This window comes from Diabrotica undecimpunctata, chromosome 7 (genome assembly GCF_040954645.1).
Source record: "Diabrotica undecimpunctata isolate CICGRU chromosome 7, icDiaUnde3, whole genome shotgun sequence".
Taxonomy (NCBI): domain Eukaryota; kingdom Metazoa; phylum Arthropoda; class Insecta; order Coleoptera; family Chrysomelidae; genus Diabrotica; species Diabrotica undecimpunctata.
In genome coordinates this window covers 46,989,216-47,015,956 of record NC_092809.1, presented here as the reverse complement: position 1 = coordinate 47,015,956, position 26,741 = coordinate 46,989,216, and the positions used below count along the sequence as shown (strand labels likewise).

The 26,741-nt window shown below is 32.7% G+C and overlaps 1 protein-coding gene across 2 annotated transcripts in view; it reads left to right on the top strand.

Annotated features, from left to right (window-relative positions):
• LOC140445292 (D-2-hydroxyglutarate dehydrogenase, mitochondrial-like) overlaps positions 1 to 26,741 on the top strand; it is a 210,977-nt gene that overhangs the window by 136,509 nt on the left and 47,727 nt on the right. The window contains exons 1-2 of one of the 2 annotated variants that reach the window (XM_072537231.1): positions 10,584 to 10,725; positions 16,476 to 16,676. In XM_072537231.1, the coding sequence (XP_072393332.1) occupies positions 16,530 to 16,676 (147 nt within the window). In that variant the 5' untranslated portion in view covers positions 10,584 to 10,725; positions 16,476 to 16,529. Of the gene's footprint in view, positions 1 to 10,583; positions 10,726 to 16,475; positions 16,677 to 26,741 lie in introns of those variants that run through there. The other variant, XM_072537230.1, reaches the window with a different exon arrangement.

Here is a 26,741-nt window from a genome sequence, read left to right as displayed (position 1 = left end):
TTCATGTCCTCTTTGACTTCTTTTGAATTCTCTTCCATTTTTTTCGTATTCTCTTCCATTTTCTGTTCTATTTTTTTTATGTCTTCTTTGACTTCTTTTGAATTCTCTTCCATTTTTTTCGTATTCTCTTCCATTTTTTTCGTATTCTCTTCCATTGTCTTGTTCATCTGCATCATTAATGACATCAAAGCTGCCATATTGACATTTTCCTCTCTTTCTGGATTCATTTCTGCAGTATCTTGTGGAACTTGAACTAAACTCTCCTCTTGTATAGGTTGTGTTTCTACTTCCACATCTTCTTCATTCTTTTTGCTTCTTGTACCTTTCTTTCCTTGAGACATTTTGAGACTTTACTTGTTCAAATATAATTAAAAATAAAATCTATAATTTTTCCTTTCTACTGATAATTAATTTAATTATATGAGAGCACTTATCTTCCCAAACTAATTCTTTTAAATAGAGAGCCACCGCGTTGGGTGCCAAATTGTTATGATGTGTTTTTTGTTTGAATGATGAGCAATGAGTATTTTTAATAATATAATATATAGGGTTTTTATCGCGGTTCTCAAAGAATTAGTTTGTAAGTACTTTTTTAAATTTTCTTTATTATAACTATTATGAAACACACATATATATCTAACCTAGCCAATGTAAATTTAAAATAAACTATCTTAAAATTGATACTCTTATAAAACTAATTAAATTCTATAGACAATGTAAAATTTAAACAAACTAACTTCAAAATTGAAATTGTTATGACATTAACTAAATTATATTAACAAAATTTTGTACCTTTCTTTCACTGAATGCCTAAATGAACTGTTTTCCACTATATAGATTCTAATCACCACTGAATGTCTTCGTACTTCGGTTATCCTTGTTTTTGTGAAATTACTTTTCCCAATTATCAGCTTCTACCAATTTAAGATATATTTTTCTTCACCAACATTTATAAACCACCAAACAAACCAGCAAACACCATTTATATTTATTCTTCTTTTCAATATACCAATATCCAATTATTATAAGTTGATTTATACTAATCTCCAATCATAATATAATTTTAATTCCTTCCAATGTCCATCCAATATTCTTCTAATATACTTTTATAATCTTCAATAATTATTTGTGTATAATTATAAATGTGCATTAAATATAGGCATAATTTTTAATCTTCATTTAACTCACTATATTAAACAATTTGACTATTTGTAACTGATTCACTGACTCCAACTAACTTTCATATTTCTTACTAAACTTTTCTGACTGACTTCTTGAAAATTCTGAACAATTTACTTCACTAACTACATGTGTCTACTAACTTTCATAATAAACTGGCCTGACTTCTGACTAAAAACTGCCATCTTGAATCCAAATCACGGGTATTTATATCTTTTTGGATATTCTAGAACCATCTGGTAAGAGATCATGTTCCAATTTCGTTCTATTTCTTCGATATGGATGTTCTCGAAAAAAATATCTGTTCCATCCACCGACATAATCATTATTCCAGAATGTTCGACCGTAAACAATGGTCACACTCTGCACTCTGGAGAATTCGTTAATGTTCCATTGATAATTTTGTTGACATTTAGGCTTTTCAGATCAGAATAAACATTTAAATCATTAAATATATATAAATTAAACATTTTAAACTAACATTATTATTATAACCCCACTTTATATTCGTAAATATTCTTAAACGTCACTTCAGAGTATGTATATCTGTCTATCACTCACTGTATAGTTGGTTGCCTATGCACATGGCTCACTTAAATATATTTACAACATTAAAATACAACTTTTTACAATTATTATATGCTAATTTATTAAAAATGCCCTCACATAAATATATTTTTATTAAATTCTCTAGTATATAACTTATTTAAAACAACCAAATATCTAATATTATGTAGTATATAACTTATAAATTATTTTCTATAAACCCTAATCGTATCAATATATATATAAGGATCACTCGAAGAGTGGTGGGTTTCTCGGTCAAAGGGTGGAGAAAAAAGACCAAGAAGTTGGCTACTTCATCTATTTATTGAAGACGTTTCGCTCTCTAATCAGAAAGCATCATCAGTTCATCTAAAAAGCACAATATGAAAACACAAACATCCATAGACAAGTCAATACAAATGTGTTACCTTAAAAAGACATGTAGCAGTCAATGGTGTAAAATGTAAAGAAGCGTAAGATAATAGACATCAATAATTAGTTGTATAAACAATAAATTGAAACTAGATACAGTTTACAATTTGATTCAAACATAGCACAGCAAAAGACTATGTGGTTATTGTATTACATGTAATTTAAAAAACTATGTAAAAAACTTATGTAAAAAATAAGTATTTGCCGAGAATTAACAAGATCATAAGATCACACTTATTAATTTAATTTTATTTTTACTTTAGGTAACATGAAAAGATTAGAGTTTATTAGTAATATAAAAGGTGTAATGAAGTTACCACAAAAGCTTCCAATGCTATCAGGAGATACCTGGCAAATGAAAGCACATTTCAGATCCACATAGCTACCACCTGAAAAGACAGTGTCTTTGAAGGCAAAACATGACACATGTATATATATGTATATATATATATATATATATATATATATATATATATATATATATATATATATATATATATATATATATACGAACAACCAATCTATTAGGGCTGCAGTTGAAGGTTGGCTGGGATGTTAAAGAAACACTCTTTTTACTTTTTGTCTAGCTTTCGGAATTGTTTTATTACTTTTTCAAGACGCTGTAATATAGATAAAAAGAATATGTAAATATTTACAAAATATCACAATTCGTCAGTTTAACTTAATAGTCGTTGAGATTATATATAATAATCTTTGCCCCTCAACATTAATAACACAAACATAAAATAATGGACAAAATACATTCTAAAATTTTGGTAATGATAGTAAAAATTTTGTTAATTCTATGGCATCTTTTGATGGCGTGTTTTAACTCATAGAGGTCTGATACATAGAGAACAGAAGGAAAAAACAATAAGATTAAAAAGTAGTTAGGTGTTCTTAATATTGTATTTCTTTTCAAAAAACCAAGAGGCCCATACTGGGTAACTTTTAATTTTTAAACCTGTCTTAATGGTATGCAACATGTTATGCACACAGGTGTATTTTGAAGTGTATATGTATAAGTAAATATTTAATTTATTTTTGATGTTTTTCCAGTAAATAACAATAAATGTTGCTCAGTTTATCTGTCAGACTTTTTATTTATGCAAGACGTACTAGATTTTACACATTTCCCAGAAAAAAAGTTTTGAATGGTTTTTTTCTTTTACCAAAATACAGGAATCTTCGAAATTAAACTAATGTTTCAAAGTTAATGCATGTTCTGTAAGTGCACACGCATTTATTTTATTGGTTTTTAGGTCACTACGATGTGAGATCACCCTACTGTGGAAATTACGAGATGATTCTCCGATATATACGTTGTTAAAATTGGTACACGGTATATAATAAACAACATTCGAAGAGTCCTGTATTGTGAAGGGATCCTTTGTTTTTGTGTATAACTTAGATACCGAAAATTGCGAAGGAAAAGGAGAACCGCAAATGAGTTTATTTAAAAGCCCTATGGGATAGGAGTTCTCTAGTAGTATAGATCTCAACTTTTTTAGTCCCTTGTCCCTGAACTCGATGTGCAACTCGAAGTTGGTAACCCTAGTTTTTAAGGCCAAAACTAAATTTGTTTTCATCTTAGATGGATGTTGAGAATAAAAATGTATGAAACGGTTAGTAAAACAAAGCTTACGATACCACTCGGTCCTTAGCATGCCATCACTGCCACGATGGATAAGCATGTCCAAAAAAGGAATCATACTATCAGCTTTCCTCTCAACCGTAAACTTTAGGTGTTCACATTGGGCGTTAAAGGTGTTTAAAACATCAGTTACTTTGTTTTCAGGGACCGATAAAATCAAATCATCTACCATATCGCTTACTAAAAGGTATGTGAAACCAAACTAAAAAGCTTTCTGTTGTAATCCATTCTGTTTCATGGAAAAAAAAGCAAAGGATCCTGCTGGAGCATCGTCCATTAATGCAGGATTTTCTCTTTTTCGTGGAAATATAAATATTGTGGGCATGTAGTTTCCAAACATTCCGGAGAGCGCAGCGAAAGTCTTGGATTATTTTTTAGAAATGCATACAGCCAATCTTTGCCAGCAGCTTTTTTGCTCCTGTTAAAGGTGTGATCAATTCCATTGACTTCAGCTAATTCAAACGCTAAATGGCCTAGATCCATTAGTGTAAGGCCAAACAGCCTCTCTTCCAAATTGACAATATGTTGGGCTAATTCTTCTTCCTGTTCCTTGGAAAAAAACACTTTTATAACGTCCAACAATTTTTCTAGACGATTCACTATCTGACAACCCAAGTTCACGAGCCTTTTTTATGCGTCTCTCAAGTGTTGTCTGAGAAACGTGGAAAATAGCAGAAGCCTTTCGGTACCCCATTTGCCCATCTAAAACGGCTTGCACAGCGAATTTTATGCTCTCTTCATTCCAGCTCTGTCTATTCGTCGTCCTTTTGTACCGGCCCATTGTCTGAAAAAAAAACCACATAACTTAAATAAAGTTTTATAGACATAGGATATCTTAGAATATTATTATAGATTGATGTAAAACTATTTAATAATCAACACATTTTATAGTCTAGCGTCGGGTAAAACGGGGACGTCACCGTTTTTAACAACTTCAAATGTCCCCGTTTTGTCCGACAGTGCTACATTGTAAAAACATGGCGTTCAGCGCACTCCTCGTGAGATTACCAAGCAACATAAATGTGAAATTGAAAGCTTAAAATCTAACAAATTCAAAGAAGTACTTACCGAGTTTACTCCTGCCTGTATTAACCGCCTACAAAACCCACAAAACACAAGAAAATAGTTAAATAAATTTAGAAAAACTTCCGAATACTCGCTGAACCAAGCAGAGGTCACTAACTGTTCGAAAACCAACTTGTAATGGCAATATGAACGCCGAACGCCTGCTGCTAGTAATACCAACTTTAGCCTCTCTTTGTAACGTCCTTTGACAGAGGTCGCCTGACCTCGTTTGATCTGATGTCCCCCTTTTTGACAACTCTCCCCTACTAAGAAATACAAAATATTTGTAGCTATTTCTGATATCATTTTACATATAGGCAAGTAATAAAACACATACTTTATTGGAAACATTGGTAATACATTTACTATTTGCCATTAATTATCAAAACCTAGTATGTGCCAATAAAGTTGGACATGTATAATGGATGGTAAAAATCGTATTTTAAACAAAAGATGAACATGTATTGGTTTTCTGATGCCTTTACTATACAAAACAGTTAAATACAATGTTAATATTATAATGCTAATACAACACATTTTATTATAAACTTATAAGTTGTAACTTTTTTTATTCATTTTGTAGGGCCTCCTGACTCTCCACCAGTTTTTGATAAAATTCTTGATTGGCGGGTGAAATGAAAGGGATCATACTCCTAATTTCTTTAATTTTTTCTTTGTTCCATTTACGGGGTGCCTGTCCCACCAATTCAATGTTTAAATTTTCAAAATATTGTGGTGTAACCTTTGGATCAAACACACGCATTTGCGCCATGATGCGACCTCCGAGTACGACGTTTTAACTTCAATTTGCTCTAAGTTGTCCTTAGATATTTTCATCATAACAGCTTGGGAGATGCCCAGGCTGGAGGTTACTTGGGTAGTTTTTGCAATTTCCATCCAGTTGAAAAATCTAGTAGTGAATTTAATTACAAATGGATTGAATGGTAATGAAAAATCTAGTAGTGAATTTAATTACAAATGGATTGTTTAAACGCGCACTTGCCATTATACGCACCAAATGCGTAGGTACTTCAGGCTTAAGACCTTTTTTGGCTTTTTCAATGCAGCCAAAGTCCCGATCACATAATAGGAATGTGTGGCCACTTTGTGGAAACTTATGCACTATTTCGTCGAAATACCCTTTAGCTACCAGGGTAATATAAACAGCCAAAATACCCTGGTTTTTATTCTGCCATCCGCAGTTATCGGACCATAGAACCAATTTTGGCTTTGTAATATTAAGCTGAGCTGTAACGTGATCATACAAACAACTACCGATTTCGTTACAACCTCGTTTTCCAGCTGTTTCATCCCATAGGTACATAAAACCTTTCCTTCCTCTTCAAAATGTATTCCCAGATTAATACAAGTAAACTGCCGACTATAGTACATCTACGTATGAATCAAAGCTGGAATATATAGCTGCTTTTGTATATTGTAAGACAGCACACACACACATGAACTTTTGTACTGGTCGCAAGTAGGACAGATGTCCACTCTTGGGGCTCCGAAGGCTAAACTGAATTCTTTGTTGAAAATTTCATTAAACCATTGTCGGAAAACTGGGGGCTTTGTTCTATCAAGCCGATGTTTTTCAAGAAAGGCATTATATAGCTTGCGAGCAGTTAAATCTTCAGACAGGTATCTTCGGTTTGTAACTTTTTCTCGACTCTAATGGCTTTCTCTGCTAGGAATTGACGCAATAAAATCAATAATTTTTTGTTTCCATAGGGTTTTGTTTCTGGTAGGACGTTTACCACCTCGTCTGTCTTGAACAGATATGCCGGAGGAGAGTAATCGCTGACTAAGTACCTCCAATCTTCTTTGTGTAATAGCCAAAGTGAAACACAAAGTACTTTTACATATCTGAACTTCAGATTCTTTTGGAAGTGGTAGAAAATATTTAAATGAGTGTTGTCATCTGCTCTGGTTGTGATTATCGTAATTTCCATGTCTTCTACGTTTGATTAAAGTAGGTCAAATAAGGGAACGTAAAAAGTTCTGCTGCTCATTATAATCTGCCAGTTTCCAAAACTGCTTAAATACTCTTTTTCTTGCAACAACAGTAATTAGCTTACAAGGGTACTGGTAGCTGCTAGAAGAATATTTTAATAAAATTTATCAATTCCCTTCGGGCAACTGAGCACTATACGCTCTCAAAAAAAATTGAAACTTTTTACTTTACCTCTTCGCAAAAAACTTTGCCAGGTATTGCTCGCTTTTGCTTTAAAGTTAGGTATGGACTTCCAGAGTTTTTATTGCGTTTTACGTCTTCTCTTACATTTCCAGTAATTTTTCTTTTTTTGGCACGTATTTCTTCAGGAATATCCATTTTTTTTTTTTCGAAAACAGTACACCCAAATACCGCTCCAAAGTTAAATAAGCAACTGTTCGTAGGCACTTACCAAGGACACTAAACACAGATAGGATTGATTTTGTCCTATGCTCTAATGTAAGAAATGGTTGACATTTCTTATTGTTTTATATAAAATAGTTGTGCCTGCTGCCAATTTTTTTGTTGTACTAGCGATTTAACGGCCTTAATTTAAGACTATTTAATTATTGTTTCTATATCAATTTACTTGTATAAACAAAATGGGTGCTAATAGATGTGCCATATATGGTTGTGACAATAATTTTAAGAGTGTGAAAACCAAGAATATGCCTGTTATTTTTCACAGTTTTCCAAAAGAAGAGCTGAATGGGATAACCGATGCAGAAGAGCTGATAATTTTAATCTTGATTCTAAGAGTACAATATGCTATGAATGACTATGAAAGAGATCTTCAAAATGAATTATTAGGTAAAATGATTAAGCAATAAAATGTCTATAAAAATTTTTTAATGTATTTTAGGTTTACCTACTAAACGCCTTTTAAAGAAAACTGCAGTTTTAACACTTTGTTTATATAAACATACCTTTGATACACCTTCTGTCTCTACTCGTGAAGGTAGATTAGATGTTAGAAACAGAAGGCAACTTGGAGCAGAAATTACAAAGGTTGATTCAAATATTTTGAATATTGCATCTAATCAACATGAACATAATATTACTGATTTGAACAAACTGGTGACAATATAGATTTAAAGCCTGAAGTAGATTTTGAAGCAAAATACAACGAATTATATATTAAACAAATATGAAAAATTAATAGCTGATCATTCCAATTTGAAGAAAAAGGGTCAACTGAAAATAGTCAGTTGACCCTCAAAGTAAGTTGAGGTATTCTAAAGCAAAAAATATGAATGTTCAGAAAAAATCAAAAAAATCTGAAATTTTTGCTAAAATTTTGTTAAATAAAGTGTTAACCACAAACCAAATTTTGCACTTTTTTCTGAGTGTAGATCAATTTATTAGTCCAAAAGTATTCCAAAAAACCAATCTTAAAATTCCTCAAGAAAAAATAGAAGAACCTGATGTATCTAACAATAGTAGTTCTTTTTCTTCCCAAGAATCATCTTCTAATCAGTCTACCACCTCATATTGTGTTGTCAGTGATTTGCAGGAAACTACAGAAGATGCCTTAGAATACATTGCTGGGTATTTAGCAAAAAATTTAAGGATAGTTTACCTGATTTAGGTAATATCACATACACAGTTAGTGAACTAGTCAGGGACTGTCTCCGTAAACACAACTTATAGTTTACCATCATGGGTGCAGCAACTCTCTTATGGAGGTCTTATCAAGCCTACAGATGAGTAGTTCATAAAAAAAAAATTATGGAATAAATATTATTAAAAATATATTGATCCTATAGGAAAAATAATGTTGGATTAATATAGAGTGTGTTTGAGACATTTCAAAAAGGATTTAAAAAAAAAGAAAAAGTTTTGCCATATGCGCTTACTAAAAACTTTTGTAAACTTAGAACATTAATTAGAATAAATTATAGAAATTTAAATTCAAGGAAGCTGAAAATTTGAAGCAAAAAAACTTATCCGTGTTGGATTCAACTAGGTCAAAAATTAGAAAATTAAATAAAATTGTTCGGTAAGAAATGTTTCTAAACTTTCCTAGTATTGTATACTGTTTAGTTTTACCTATGTAGGTATGTTTATGAAATAAATGGTTCAGTATTGAATAGTTTTATTTATCATCAAATGTTTTTGGATATCAATTTGTGCTCTGACTACGTAAGTAAAACACGGATTTATAGATTTTATTTACCAGAAATATTTATTTTGAGAGTAAACTGACATTTATTAATTTAATCATTTCGAAAATAAATTTTATTTGCCATATAAAACAGATAATTAAGAATTTATAAGTATGAATGTCTTAGGTACTGTTAAAAATCTGATTATCTGCCATCTATTTACAGAAAAAAAACGTAAATTTTTCGTTTTAAACTTTTTAATCTCAAATTAAGCTCATATACCGTAAAAGTTAATAGTAACAATAAGGTCGATAATGGCTTGTCATCCCCACACCTACGACACAGCTGCGTGTTGCAGTGACAGACAAATTTGGGCGATGGAACTATCCTATGTAGTCAACCGTTCTTGGGCACTTACTACGTTTTGATATTTAATTCCTTATATCGCCGCTGGGCAAAGCGCCATCGATATAAATTTTATTGGGCAAGTAAAGCATGACACATACTACCTATTTAGCTTACAATCCGCATTTGCGACAAAGTGGCACTTACAACGTTTTGCATATGGCACGCTTTATATGCAACTGACACAGTGCGAACATTAAAAGTTCTTACGTTTATCTTCCTCCGTTCAGGATATCGCTATTGATATATTGTTAATACAAATAGGCAATTTCTTGAATTTTCTCCTAATACCCAGATCATATCTGTTATTTCTTCTACAGAACAATTCATTTTTAAAACTAAAGACAAGTCACACAGACTGCTTAAAAGGTGATAATATGAAAACTTTCTATTTTTGTAACTGTTCTGGTATTTTTTAAAGCCTACCGTTTTACAGTAGTTAACTAATACGAAATGTGGAGGTCCTGTGTAGAATGGGGAAAAATGTGAAATTCTCATGACCGTCAAAACTAAAAAGTTGGAATATCTAGGACATGTAATGAGAAATCAAGAACGTTACGGCCTTCTCCAACTGATTCTCCAAGGGAAAGTAAATGGTAAGAGGGGACCGGGAAGAAGACGCATTTCCTGGCTTCAAAATTTACGAAAGTGGTATAACACGACTACCACTGAACTGTTCCGCGCTGCAATAAACAAAGTAAAGATAGCCGTGATGATCGCCAACATCCGGAACGGATAGGCACTTTAAGAAGAAGAACTAATACGAGTGGCCTTTTACTTATTAATAATTGGTCGTCATTGTCGATAACCTAACCTAACTCGATAACTGTTGAATACCCTGTATAGTAGTGTAAAACCCCATATTGTAAGAACATGGATTATGAGACAAATCTAAATATGAGAAAATATACAGGGTATCCTATTAATTTAAAAAAATTGTATGTTGGCCTTACCATGTAGTTATTAATCACCCTGTAGAATTCAGCATATTATCCATGTCTGGAGAATATCAATGTCTATTTTTTCTAAATAACTGTTTTAGATATTATGTATCATAATGAAATTATCGACTAATGTCGCACTAAAAACTCACCCTGTATATACATTTTTATCAATCATTATGTCAAAGTTTTTATCAACACAGATATTAACACTAATGCTATATTATTATTTACATGCTACCTAATGTTATTTACAATTTAGTTAATCTCTTCTTTATCTTATCAGTGTGACCTTCAAGAGTTCAACGTTTGATGTCGAAAATTTTTAGTCGTATATGTGCTTAATTATTTATTAAAATGGTATAATATATGAATTGTAAAATATAAGGTGTGATTTGTAAACAGGTAAATATAAGTTTAATATATTGTTTTCTTAAAAGTTAATTGTGCTACCGATTGCATTACTTATTCAATACTGATGCCATCGATTTCTAGTTTACATCTGGTTGGTTATTTGCTGATTACTATTGTTTTGGTTTTCTGAGTTGAGATAGTCACATTGAATTGGTTTGCTCTTTTGTTAAATCTGTGAACTAGTCATTGTAGACTATTAAAATTAGAAAGCAAAATCTATGTGATAAGGTTTTAATCAACATATTGTACATAATCCAACAAAAACAATAGGTGAATAACTTGGAAGTGACACTGACTCATATGCCAAACACTTACAAACCTACAGGCTAAAGTGGTCTACAATATTCTTCCACACTATAGTCTTTCATATACCGTACTAAATGAGACGTCTTCCAAATACCGTAGTCCTTCAAGAAGTAGTGAATCTGGAGGAGAATTTGCGTGGTCGTATAATTGAATGCACGGCACGGCACGGCATGGAAGCCTGGACACTGAAAAAGATAAACATCAAAAACATTGAGGCATTCGAGATGTGGTGTTACAGGAGAATGTGGAAAATACCATGGACAGAAAGAGTAACAAATCAAGATGTTCTGCTGAAGATGGGGAAGGAATGCGAAGTCATAAAAACCATACAAACGAAAAAACTGGAATATCTGGGCCACATAATGAGAGGAGAAAAGTACTCTCTACTTAGACTCATAATCCAAGGAAAAATCTCGGAAAAGAGAAATGTGGGACGTAGGAGGATTTCCTGGTTGCGAAATTTAAGGGAGTGGTATGGGTGCAGTTCAATACAGTTGTTCAGAGCTGCAGCCAACAAAGTAAAGATTGCTGTGATGGTAGCCAAGCTCCGATAGGAGACGGTACTGCAAGAAGAAGATAATTGAATGAGGAATCATTGAGGCTCGAATGTAACTCATGTGGGTCCTTTACCAACACTGATTCTTGACCTGGTATATCTAATATTTCTACTTCACCTCGTCCAATTAGGGCCAGATGGCGATTAGACACTGTAGTCTTCTGTTCGTCTTTCAATTTAACAAAAGAGTACTCAGGATTTGCCTCTACTACCTTTATATTTTCTACGATAGGCTGGTACTTGTTTTTCCGGTCGAGCCTTTTAATCAAGACATGTTCTAATTCTGCTAGCCATGACGGTATTGTATTCCTATTCAGAAATCGACGTGTGAGCACGAACATTCTTTTATACGGCGTACACTTAGTTGGGATACATAACAATGAACGATTGGAATGCAACGCAAGTGGTACGAATTGTTCCCAAGTCTCAATGGGTGTTTTATGTGATTTATAGGCCAGTTAATAGATTTCCGGACAGTAAAGTTCAACTTCTCTTTTTGACCATTTCCTTGAGTATGTTGAGATGTTTTAAACACCATTCATAAGTTATTTAAATTGTTTATTACCATAAAGAATACTCATCTTTTACTGTAAGAATAACCGGTTATTGGTATTGGAAGGCACTGGTCGGATACTAAGGCGTTCGAAGGGAGATGTGGCTTTTATAAGCTTCGGAAAAGGCCCCTCGTTCTTAAAGTTTCTCGGCCTATATATATATATATATATATATATATATATATATATATATATATATATATATATATATATATATATATATATATATAAACTAAGGTACACTCGAAGAGTGGTGGGTTTTTCGGTCAAAGTGGAGAAATAAAAGACAAAGAAGGTGGCTACTTCATCTATTTATTGAAGACGTTTCGCTTTCTGCTCAGAAAGCATCATCAGTTCATCTAAAAAGAACAATATGAAACCAAACATCCATAGAGAAGTTACAACAAAAGTGTGTTACCTTACAAAGACATGTAGCAGTCAATGATGTTAAAAATATGAAAAAACTTACGAAACTGGACATTCAGAGTTAACGTTGTATAAAATAATTAATTGAAACTAGGTATAGTTTGCAATTTAACAAAATTAGCACAGCAAAAGAACATGTGATAAAAATACATGTATTAAAAAGTTATTATAAAAACTTAAGTAAAAAACATTAAGGTTTATTTTTAAAGTGTAAAGAACTAAAAAGATCATACGAATGCACTTCCAACAAATTTATTTAATAAATTAGATTTTAATTTTAACTTTAGGTAACATTATAAGTTATTTAGAATAATAGTAATAAGATAAAATGAAGTTACCAGTCTTTTGCTTACTGAGACTCGCCGATAAATGAATTTACAAGTTTAACACCCACGAAAACACGTGAAAATAGATGGCCTTGAGGTCAGAGTGACATAAACAGCAAGGCAACCTACCAACTTCTATATATAAGGCGGTATATTCAAAATTTATGATAAATTTGGTTGACAGCTTGTCGTTAAAAAACCAAACAATGAGAGCAAAAGGTGGTTAAAATCACCACTCACCCCAACAGTGATTGATCTGTCAACAAAGAACAAAGCATGCGAAGTCAATCCAAAATATCACATATTATAATATTATGACGTCACTAGTTAGCCAGCTAACAGGTGAAGATTAATACAACTTCCACAGTCCAAAGGTTCAAACATTTAGGACCGTAATGAGAAAGATTCTATGAATCAATTTCAGTTTAATTTTATCAAACAAGTTTATCAAAAAGAACAATTACTTAATTATGTAAAAGTGATATTGACAAATATTAATAAAATATAAGTTGATAAAACTAAGTTAAGGAAGGAATAATTTATTTTATTTTATTTTTATTTAAATTTATTATATGAAAATGTAATAACAAAACCCCAATGTGGGACAAAATTTAAGTAAACAACATATCAAACCTAATTCTGTAAAATTAATGCATGATAAATTTGACTCAAATTACTAATGTGGGTTCTCTTATTAAGGGTATTAGGATGTTTTAATATTGAACACATTTCTAAAAACTGTCTTTTTACGAGATTGCGTTCAGTGCCAAGAATTTTAACTTCATTAAAGTTTACTTCGTGCTTAGTGTTGATAGCATGTTGGGCAAGAGCACAAGTATGCTTAGATAAATTAATATCACTGCGGTGAGTCGTGAGACGCCCTCTCAGTGATCTCCCTGTCTGACCGATGTAACATGAGTCACACTCAGCACAAGGTATATGATATATTACATTAACTTGTTCCAGAAGGGACAGAGGTGTTTTAGTTTTAGAAAACAAATTCCTGACAGTCTTAGCATTCTTAATAGCAATTTTAACCGGTACGTTGTTATTTTTGTACAGTTTAACGAGTTTCTCAGTAACTTGAGGAAAATAAGGTAAAGATGAGTAATGGGTAGTTTGATTCCCAAGTACATTATTAGGCAGAACAGTGTTATTAATTGAATTATTTGATATTGTTCTGAGTTTGTCACCATTGGGTATGTCATTTAAAGAAGAACCATAACTTTGAGTATAAAGGTATTTATTAATAAGGGAGGATGGATAGGAATTCTCAATCAGAATATTTTTAAGTAATTGAAAGGATTCCCTTCGATTAATCGGATGTATCAGTCTATTTAGCCTGCAGCTTAAAGCTTTAATAAGGTTTAATTTATATTTAAAGGGATGACAAGAGTGGTAGTTGAGAAACCTATTAGAGGCCATTGGTTTCCTGTACCAACTTGTAGTAAGGGTGTTATCTCCCATTCTAATGACACGCATGTCTAAGAAGGGAATACTATTTGTGTTGGAGTCCTCAAGTTCAACAGTGAACTGTAAATGAGGATCAAACTCATTGAATAAAGACAAGGTGGCCTGAATCTTGTCTGGAGGTAAGGCTAGTAATAAGTCATCAACATACCGTTTAATAAAAGGGATTTGGAAATCTAAACGACCAAGCCGGTCAGATACTAAATCATCCAGTACATAATTAACCAGGATGGGAGAGATTGAGGAACCCATAGGTGTCCCAAAAATTTGAAGGTAATATTTGTCATTAAAGACCAAAAAATTAGTGTCAAATACTAATTGTAAAAGTTCTGCAAATACATCCCAGGATACAGGACAGTTAGGTTGGATGGAGTTCCAGTGATTTCTTAAGGAGGTAATAACGCTGGAAAGAGGTAAATTAGTGAAAAGAGATACCACATCAAAACTCACTAAAATGTAACCTTGTGGAAGTTCAAAATTATTAATAAATTCACTAAAATGAAAAGAATCAACAATATCAAAGTTGTTATTATAATTATAAGATTTAGATAAGATGTCAGTTAAAAATTTAGCAATATTTTAATGAAGTTAAAATTCTTGGCACTGAACGCAATCTCGTAAAAAGACAGTTTTTAGAAATGTGTTCAATATTAAAACATCCTAATACCCTTAATAAGAGAACCCACATTAGTAATTTGAGTCAAATTTATCATGCATTAATTTTACAGAATTAGGTTTGATATGTTGTTTACTTAAATTTTGTCCCACATTGGGGTTTTGTTATTACATTTTCATATAATAAATTTAAATAAAAATAAAATAAAATAAATTATTCCTTCCTTAACTTAGTTTTATCAACTTATATTTTATTAATATTTGTCAATATCACTTTTACATAATTAAGTAATTGTTCTTTTTGATAAACTTGTTTGATAAAATTAAACTGAAATTGATTCATAGAATCTTTCTCATTACGGTCCTAAATGTTTGAACCTTTGGACTGTGGAAGTTGTATTAATCTTCACCTGTTAGCTGGCTAACTAGTGACGTCATAATATTATAATATGTGATATTTTGGATTGACTTCGCATGCTTTGTTCTTTGTTGACAGATCAATCACTGTTGGGGTGAGTGGTGATTTTAACCACCTTTTGCTCTCATTGTTTGGTTTTTTAACGACAAGCTGTCAACCAAATTTATCATAAATTTTGAATATACCGCCTTATATATAGAAGTTGGTAGGTTGCCTTGCTGTTTATGTCACTCTGACCTCAAGGCCATCTATTTTCACGTGTTTTCGTGGGTGTTAAACTTGTAAATTCATTTATCGGCGAGTCTCAGTAAGCAAAAGACTGGTAACTTCATTTTATCTTATTACTATTATTCTAAATAACTTATAATGTTACCTAAAGTTAAAATTAAAATCTAATTTATTAAATAAATTTGTTGGAAGTGCATTCGTATGATCTTTTTAGTTCTTTACACTTTAAAAATAAACCTTAATGTTTTTTACTTAAGTTTTTATAATAACTTTTTAATACATGTATTTTTATCACATGTTCTTTTGCTGTGCTAATTTTGTTAAATTGCAAACTATACCTAGTTTCAATTAATTATTTTATACAACGTTAACTCTGAATGTCCAGTTTCGTAAGTTTTTTCATATTTTTAACATCATTGACTGCTACATGTCTTTGTAAGGTAACACACTTTTGTTGTAACTTCTCTATGGATGTTTGGTTTCATATTGTTCTTTTTAGATGAACTGATGATGCTTTCTGAGCAGAAAGCGAAACGTCTTCAATAAATAGATGAAGTAGCCACCTTCTTTGTCTTTTATTTCTCCACTTTGACCGAAAAACCCACCACTCTTCGAGTGTACCTTAGTTTATTTTGGATTGACGGTCGTACTCCTTTTCTCGATATATATATATATATATATATAATTATTATTATCTTACTTTATAATAATGTATTGGTAATTCTTTTGAGAATTAAAACTTAATATAGTTTTTTTATTAAAAGAACCTCCCAAGTTAATATTGGTATTCATCCAACAAAAGAGCGCCGCACGCAAAACTAATAAAGTTTCTGTTTTTCCAGATTCAGCGTCTAATCCAGAATTCTCCCTTCCTCTAACCGACGGCAGCAGAGCACATGTTCGTCAAGGGAGCCCGTCAGTTGATCGGGCTGCTCTCCCGTTCCCCAGGGAGTCGCCCTTTCCCAGCAAGACCCTCGCCAGGGCGGCCCTTCTACTTTCGCAGACAACTCGCCAGTTTGGGCTCGCTGCCGCAACTTACTAAGGTATGTATGAGACAGCGAAGTTACTGCGCTGCGATGATGCCAAGTTTCTACCTTAAATTTGTATTCCCTCAATAAGGACTTTAAAAAACTAAAATAACATCTACTTTAGAAACTATTCTTCTCAATAATCGATATCACTATTTTGAAAACCTGCTCACATAACAATGACAACAATACCGAACACCACATAAGAATCCGCAATCAATATTTTAGAAGAAAAATCTAACTTTCATAACTGAGGGAGCCTTGTAACTGGCTACCTACATAAGAGGGTTGGAAATCTTTGGATTCCAAGCCTTACTTCAAAGGACTTGTGAATGGATGTATCTCTATAGGTTTGGTTCTTCAGTGACCGTTGAAGGATAAGGATTCTTAATATGAGCAAATATAGCTCCAGAGAAATAAAAGCACTTTTGAGTTTATCGATTTATAATTAAATCTTTTAAGAGTAGAGAGGCCCAACACGGCCGTAGCTTACTATACAATATCAAAAATTCTTTCTTTATAACACGTAAAAGAAAACCGGTATGAGAAAATGCCCGATTTCAGCGGAGAGAAATATTTAATACGTGAATTGAGAGTTTTTAAATACTCGATGTCTCGATGGCGATGTGTGAACTTGAACTGATAAATCACTACTTGATGCGTGAACGTGAAGATTACTCCTATTTTATTTAGGTGTGAAAAAATATTTAAGAGGGTCAGACGCCAGTCAGTCGGGTGTCGCGAACAAACTTGATGAAGTGACTATTCTTGTTATTCTACACTAAGAAAAGTCTAAAGAATTACATTTTTATTTTATATTTTAAAACAATTCATTTGTTCTAAACTATTCATTTCTGGAACACATAACAGAAAATATTGTATGTGAAATTCCTGAGAGATCTATATTGAGACCAACACTTTTTCTGATTTATATGAATTCTAGATCCATTTTAACAACTACAATCCATGTTTTATGTTTAAAATAATGTGGAATAGGACTTGATTGAAGTAGATAAGTGGCTTCAATATCACAAACACTAACTTAATATGAATAAGTGCAGCAGTATATGATAATCTGGAATGTAGGTGCATCTAGATAAATGCTGTTGGACTTTAGGAAAAATGCAAATTTAATAAAAAGAACATTATTACGTATCTTGAATTGTATATACATACAGGATTTACTTGGAAACAACAAATACCTATTTTTATTAGTTCCATCTTTTCTTAGGATGAGTAGTTACAAATTTTAATCGTTCTAAAAAGGAATGGCTAGTGGAAAGAGACGATGATGAGTGATATTAGAAGCAGCGCGTGCTTTTAAAGATTTATAGTAAGCATAATCTTGATGAATATGTTATACAACATATTTCTATTTTAAGGCTTCCTATGTATCATTGCGAATTAAATCCTATAGAAATGGTGTGGAACCAAGATAAGCGATATGTAACTACCCATAATACCACCTATTAGTAAAAAAGTAGACCAATTGATTATACACGAGAACACAAGGGAGAGTAGCTAAAGCGACATCTCGGATGTAGAGGGCGACATTAATATAATTAAATATCTTTGAGTAACTTCGATTATTCTATAACTAATGAAATGCATTTATCAGTCCAATCAGAGTACAAGCTTTCCGGGTATTGGGCTGGGTGCATAGAAATCGAGTATTTTTAGGTATTTTTTCGTTGGAAAGCTTTTCGATAGCTTAGGAAACGTTGGAGTAGGAATGTGCAAACTGTTTTGTTCAAGTCAAACAGTTTGGATATCACACAACTGTAGAAAATGTAAAAATGGCCACTTAACAAACGTCAATAATTAAAAAACAATTGAATTAGACATGATACACGAAATCTATTACCTGCCGAAACTATAGTTTTTCCATAATTGATAGATGCAGTCGTACCCGGAGGTCCCACTCTATATAACTATCAAAAAATGTAATTTAAAATATATGTATGTGTTAGTTTAATAAAGTATTCAATTTTAAAATAAAATTCCCGCTAAAAATTTAAATCTTTTTTAATTAAAATTTATGCCTCTTATTTGACTACTTAAATAAAAGTATTTGTAAATATATATATTTTATAATAGAGATCTAAAGTCTCTCTGTTTTATTCTAATTTGCATTATAATATTTACATAATTACAAAATAAAATAAAAAAGGTAGTTTTAGTCTTAATAGAGCCCCGTCGTAAAGATCTTTGGAAGGACCTATACCACTGATCAATACTTGAACCTGTTTGCTGCCAAGTACATTGCGTGAAATCCGGCAAATGCGCATTCCTATTTTAACCGTACTGCACTCTCAGTGTGGCTTTAAGTATAGACAGATATTTAATAAGATTACACTAAGTACTATATACTATAGAGAAAATGTGATTTGTATGGTGCAGAACAGTAGTAGAACAAGTCTTACAGTCCTTCTTCTTCTTATTGCTCCGTCTGCCTTATATATATATATATATATATATATATATATATATATATATATATATATATATATATATATACTGTGTCCGTAAAGTATGGAACAAATTCTTTTTTAGCTAAATAGAGCATTTTAAGAAATAATCCTGAAACACGTCGATTTTGATTTTAATTTACCGTATTTTAAAATAATATTCTAATATACAGGATGAATTACTTTCGAGTAGTGACGTCACAGTCATTTTTTTTAATGGAACACCCCCATTTTGTCTCAATTTTCGGATTACTCTAGCTGAGCTGATTCCAAAAATGTATCACATGTTGATTCAAATTGGTACAGGGTGGACAAAAATACAATAATTTTGTGTGTGTTCATAAAGTAACGCGTTAGTTAAATTAACAATATTATCAAAAATACTTATTGTCTAGCGGACAGAATATGATGAAATACATGACTTTATAAATGTTCGGACTGCAGCCCTTGCTGTATTTGACAGTAACCCAAACGTTGTACAAATTCTTGTTGAACCTTGTTTATTGTCTCTTGAGAAATATTGTTTATTGCTGTCCGCATTCTCTGGTGTAATTCTTGAATATTTGCTGGTTTCGTTTGATACACAACATTCTTCAGATGGCCCCACATAAAATAATCCAAATGATTGAAATCTGGTGACCTCGTTGGCCATTCAATAGGTCCACGTCTACCAATCCACCTGTTCGGAAAAATTTCATCTAGGTACCTTCTAACATCTACAGCATAATGTGTAGGTGCACTATCCTGTTGAAACCATAAACTTTCATCAAAACCTCCAGGATTACGTCTGCTGGGAAACAAATTATGTACAGCAAGTACGAGATACCCCTTAAATACTCAAGGTACGTTGCCCCGTTTAAATTACCTTTGAAAAAGTAGGGTCCGATGATTCGATTTCTTCCAATTGCAGCCCATACCTTTACCTTTTGCGAGTATTGTGTATGATGCTCACGCATCCAGTGGGAGTTTTCTTTTGCCCAGTATCTACAATTCTGACGGTTAACCTCGCCATTTAACGTGAAAGTGGCCTCATCAGAAAAAATAATGGTTTGTACCAAGAGAGGGTCTTGGTAGCAGTTATCCATCATTGCTTCGCAAAATTGCATTCTTTTATCGGGATCATCTTCGTTTAATTCCTGCACAAGTTTGATTTTATAAGGATGCCATTTTTCAAGCTTTAAGAGTTTGTGTACCGTTGTTTTTCTAACACCGATATCGCGACTACTTTTACGCACAGAAGTGTGCGCATCTTCTTCAAAACTAAGTAAAACATCTAATGCTGTATCAGCATTTGCAGAGGGACGACCTGATTTCCGTGCATTTTCAACCGTACCAGTTTCTCGAAATTTTTTTTCAATCTTACTGTTGAACGCGTTATAGGTCTTTCTGGATATTTATCATTAAACAAATTGCACACTTTCATCTGAGTTCGCGATCTGTCTCCATACCCAATCATCATAAGTATTTTAATTCTTTGCTTTACACTTAACTCCATTTCTACTTCAAATTAAATCTAAGCAATAATTAAACCATTCACAAATACCAAAAATGTTGTAGTACTAAACTGTCACAGAACATCAATAAATTACTAAACAAATAATGACATTTAACAAAAACATAGCCTACTATGTTTCTTTTAAATTGATAAGAAATCATTTCTTTCATATTCTGTCCGCTAGACAATAAGTATTTTTGATATTATTAATTATGCCGAGCTGTCGAATTACATCTTTGAGCTAGGAATTCGGTCTTCCTCCTATTGAGCTTTTCCATGAAATTTTCTTCGATGATCAACCGAAGTATCTCGTATCCATCTACTCTCATTAGGTGTCCGATGTACCTCCTACATTCCATCCAGAACTTCGGTGTTTGTTATCTCTTGGTCCAGAAAATACTTAATATTGTCATATAATGGTAGATTTCGAAATTTTTAATGGGTTTTCTTAGCAAGAGTTAGAGTTTCCAGCTAGTAACATAGTATTCAGATTTTATGTCTCAGGTTTAGATTCCGCCTGAGGAAAAACTTCTCAAAATTCACTTATGGCTCTGAAACCTATATCATTAGAACAGCAGGTAATAAAATAATGGACCTATTTGAGGCAGAATATTGACAAAATATTGAAAACAGGCCACACATATAAGTACTTGAGGTTAACAACCTTCTTTAGCGATACTACCAGTATCGGCAATGTGGCGCGAAGATAATGATCCATGGAAATTATAGGAAAAGGGTGGTAGAGAGCAACATGTATATCATATATCCATATGTACTGACACAATGAAAAAACTAGAAGATATAAACTTAACGAGTGCATTACTATCAACACATACCAGAGAAATATATAGAACCACTATCAAAAGAGAACCTTGAAAGAACACCAACTTTCATCATCACTACACATCTGCTAAAACCTACATATTAGGAAAAGAAGGACTTCTGTCATCCTTTTAACTATTTAAGTAAGTTTTTCAGTATTTAAACCATTCCTGTTACCCAGTTACATTTTTAATTGGAAGGAAGAAAGAAGGAGAAGATGGAAACAAACATGCTTCATCGTTATAAGAACTGAATTGAAACGAACCACATAATATAATCTAATTTTCACTGAACTTCATTGACTACTGGCAACGCTGCTGAACTGTATCTTTAATCGGATTGTAGGTTTATTGATAATGATTGGAGAATTGGGAACTGAGGGAAGAATATAACGATTATCTGAATTGACGGAATTAGTTATGTCGATACTTCTTCTTTGATAAAAAGTAAGAAAGAATGAGACCTTATAAGACCTATAATAAGTCCCTTTGTGGTTTAAATTAGTCTATTTGAAATATTTTTAAATCAGCATACATTTGAAAGTTCTTCAAGGAAGACACGGATCTGGTGTAGAGAAAAAGAAAAGACATATACTTAAGTAATAGTAAGAGTAATACGCTTATACTGATACTAGTGATATTGCTTGTCGCAAATATAGTATGATCTGATGTACTTCACCTGATATGTTTTTTTACTATACCCTGTATATATATACATATATATATATATATATATATATATATATATATATATATATATATATATATATATATATGTATATATATAATATATATATTTATATATATATATATATATACATATATATATATATATATATATATGTATATATATATATTATATATATACATATATATATATATATAATATATATATATATATATATATATATATATGTATATATATATATATCAAAATAGGTACACTATTACACGTACGCTTACACTAGAATAATGTAAAATAGCAGGACACATTCTCTGGCTTTCCGTGTTTAAGTTTGTATCTTCCTGACTGTCTGAAGACTTAGGACATACAGAAGTAACGTTATCACAGTCTATTGATACCAATTCATACACGGAAAGTTTGACGAAATGTGTTCCTTTCGCCGTTTATTTTTATATATTCGGCGTCTCAATTCATCAAAGCCGTAGCGAAGCTCGTCTGAAATTTATAAACCTTTTAGTCATTTCGTCTTTATCATCACAAATCATTTCGTCCAACCTAATCTAATCATATATTCCATCCTTTTTGTTTCAGCTTCTTCTCAAGCCCTATAAAAGACATTGAAGCTGCTTTTAGCTATTATTTTATCCATTCTTTCCATTTTTCCTGTCCGTTGATAAATGTTTAATTTCTTCTATCGATTTTCCTCCTTTCTCTTTGATCTTGAATATCTGCCGTACCAAAAATTCTTTTGACCAATCTAATTTCCTCCATACGTAGAGCCATACCACCCTAATTCGTTTCTTTCAATAACTTTTATTATGAGTTCTTGGTGTAAGTTCTGCCTGCTTATTTAGTTTCTTGTTTTGTCGTACTTTCATAATTTACAGCAAGTATTCCGACATCTTTAAGCCTCTAAGGCAATTCCAAAGTATCTTTCTATCTATCCCATCAAAAGTTTCTTTATTAGGTTAGTTTAGGTTCAATACGAGTGGGCACCCTTCCACTCGACATAGGAGTTTTATTGTGGCTCACCTCTACGTTATTGTCCCTTCCGCCCAGCCTTTTTAATAAAGTCTATTTATTATAGCCTTAGGTGACACTTCTACGAAGTCGTAGGGCTCGAGTTGATAATGCTCTAATGTAGTGAGCCTCATCCTATCCAACCCTGAGCGGTTGCACAGAACGTATTCCGCCTTCTCGTCATCAGCCTGATAGAATCTGCAATTCGTACTTTTTGTCAGTCCGACTTTGTTCATGTGCCCCTTGAGGCGACAGTGTCCAATTAGGAAGACCTATGAGGATTCGCTGATCATTTCTATTCCTATCTAGTAGATCTTTGTTTTGTTTCTGGTTGTCTTTGATCAACGAAAGGTTCTAGGCCTATAAATGTTTCTTTTGCCCCTCGCCTGTCAAGGAGGTTCACTTTTTCGTTTCCTTTAATACTTGTATGTCGAGGCATCCAGAGTAAACTTCCTTTATTACTTTTTCCTTTATTACTTTTTTCCAGTACAGCTCTTTTGTTTTAGTTCCTGCAGGCACATCTCTGTAGCATAAATTTCCGCTTGTCCCTCCGTATACTCCAGCTCCAACTTCTTTCTCGGCTGCCCTCTGCATAACATCATTGATCTGCCATTATAAGATTCATTTTATTCGATTCTCATTCGGCCGTTCCTGGAAAGAGGACGGTAACCGGCTTTTCGAAATTATATTTAGATTGCATTCTATCTGGTACCATTACTAACTCTAGTGATTTTTAATTATTTCTCCAGATTTGATCCCAGTATCCTTTGGCCTGCTTTCTGCTGTTTTAGCCGCCTTCTGAATTCTCCTACCTTCGCCTCCTTCCCCATCCATATATGTAATGGAAGGAGATCAAGTATGACCTCCATTAATACCCTGTACGATTTCTCCCCTGTCTCTACTCTTTCCTATTGTTTCTTAAAATAAATATATTATTTGTAGTTTCTCTTTCTTTCCTGTAAAATGCTCGAGTTTGTGTTCTACGAATTGTGTTAGTCTTAATGTCCTATTATTCTTGTATTTACGGAATGCTAGTCCTGCTTCACATACAGCTCGAGATAATTGTAACAATTGACCGTCGTAATCTTCTGTCCTAAAAACTGGGCTATCGCAACACATTTCCAAATCGAGTATAATAGTATTTTGGCATTGTCAATGTGTTAAATGTCAAAGTTTTCAACAACGTCGCGCACACGCCCCGTTAACTATCAGAAACCTACTTTCAACAACGGCTCGTTCGCTTTTATTATTCCTTGTTATATTTTTCCGCATGAACCCTTCCGAAATCCAAAACCCCACGCACTCTTAATACAATTGCCTCCATTAGTCTTCTAACACGCTTTTCACCTTCCATTGGCGTAGCGAAAAACTACTAATCGATATTTTTGTGAAAGTACTAAACTAAACTACTACGATCGATCTTGTGGAAGCATATGATCGAGTCCCACGAAAGATTTTGTTGTGAACACTCAATATTAAAGTAGTAATTATAAGAGTATGTGAATATTGTGAGAGACTTGTATGAGGGAGTAACAACTAGTGTTAGGACAGGTTTAGAGGAGATTGATATAGATGTAGAGTAGGATTGGATGAAGAATTAGTATTAAGTCTATATCTTATTTTAGATAACCATTTAAACAATTATTTGTTCATTCAATTGATATTTATTGCATCTGTTCAACATGTCATCAATATGTAACTTCCAGGTCAATTTCTGGTCGAGTATCATTCCCAGATATTTAATTGTGTTTTTAAGGGAAAATTGGTGCCACCTAAATTGATTGTACTGGCATTAGGAAAGTTATGTTTGGTAAATAAACAAACTTGTGATTTACTGCAGGATAATTCGAAACCATTTTCTATAAACCATTTTTGATGGAATCCGTACACTTCATTCAGGTTTTTAATGGATTGCTGATATTTTTTGTGTTCTGTATACAAACAGAAATCGTTAGCATATTGTACAATATTAAATGCAATATTAGTAATAGTGATGTCGTGTAGATCTGCTGTGTACATGTTAAACAAAATAGGACTCAAAACGGAGCCCTGAGGTAATCCTTTGTTATTAAGTCTAGGTCCTATAAGAGTATGATTGTCTTTTAAATAAATTATCCTATTTGTGTACAGGTTCACAACGTTAGAAGAAAACTGTGCTGGAATATGAAAAAATTTAATCATTTTTTCTTGGAGAATTGCAAGAGATACCGAGTCGTAAGCACCTTCGATGTCTAAAAATAAAGCAGGTACATAACTGTTCCTGGAAAAACTATTCTGAATGTCTACAACAAGAGTTGTTAAGGAATCTAAAGTTCCATAACCTTTCTTAAAGCCATGTTGGTTAGCGGGTAAGGGACTTTGATCCCTTAGCCACCAATCTAACCTAATTTTAATCATCTGTTCAAGAGTCTTCAATATACATGATAATAATGATATAGGTCGGTAAGCTTCAGCTAATTTATGGTTTTTTCCCGGTTTGGGAATAGGGACAACTATAATATGCTTAAAATCGATTATGCCGTTACCCTCAATAATTATCTAGTTAAATATATTTAAAAGTAATTCTTTTGCGTTATCTGGCAAATTTTGTATCATAGGATATTTGACTGCATCATATCCTGGTGAGGTACTAACGCGATTATCAAGGGCAAACTCTAATTCAGCTCTTGAAAAAGGTGTTAAGAGAAAATGATTCTGATCAGATGAGAGAGTTTCAGATGGCATTACATCTATCTGGTTATTTACGTAAGGTGGAGCTATTTTATCAAAAAAGTCGTCTACCCATGAGTTACTTAGAGGCAGTGGAAAGTTAACTTTTTTCCTGTTCATTTTCCTTGCTTGGTTCCAAATAAAACTAGATGGAGTTTGTTTATTTAATTTTGAACACCATTCAACTCAACTTTGTTTGGCCTTTAATTTCAGGACTTTTTTGACACTAGCATTCACTTCTTTGCATTTACAAAAATTTTCTGGAGAAGGATTTTTTTTGTAGTTTACTAATGCTTTCTTTCTTTCCACAACGGATTCATCACATTCCGAATCCCACCACGGAGGGGGAGTACGTTTACATTTAAATGATTTATATTGGCAAATTAATTGTTTAGAAGCTTCATTAATACACTCAATAAGGAAATTATATTTTTCTTGCGTGTCTGAGTAGGCGTAAGGGTTGTTAGTTAATAAGGTTTCAATTAACTGAGAGTATAATGTCCAATTGACTTTTTTAATGTTCCACTTACTACTGGGATAAATGATATTCGCATCAGTTCCCAAGATATCGATTACAACCCTTATAACGAAGTGATTTGATCCCAAAGTATCAGTATCTACAGACCACGAAATTTTATCAAAGAGTAGAAGGTTAGCAAAATGTGACATCAATCACGGAATCTGTGTTTCCTGGTCTCGTTTGGCAAGTTGGTTGTCCATTATTCATTACCACATAATCTAGATTCTGAATTCTGTTTTATCATTTTTAGATGAGCCCCACAGAGAATTATGTGCATTCATAGCTCCTCCAATGATACAAGGGTGTTTTAATTGAGAAAATAACTTATCCCAATCTTCGGTGTTAGTTTTAGCTTTCGGACA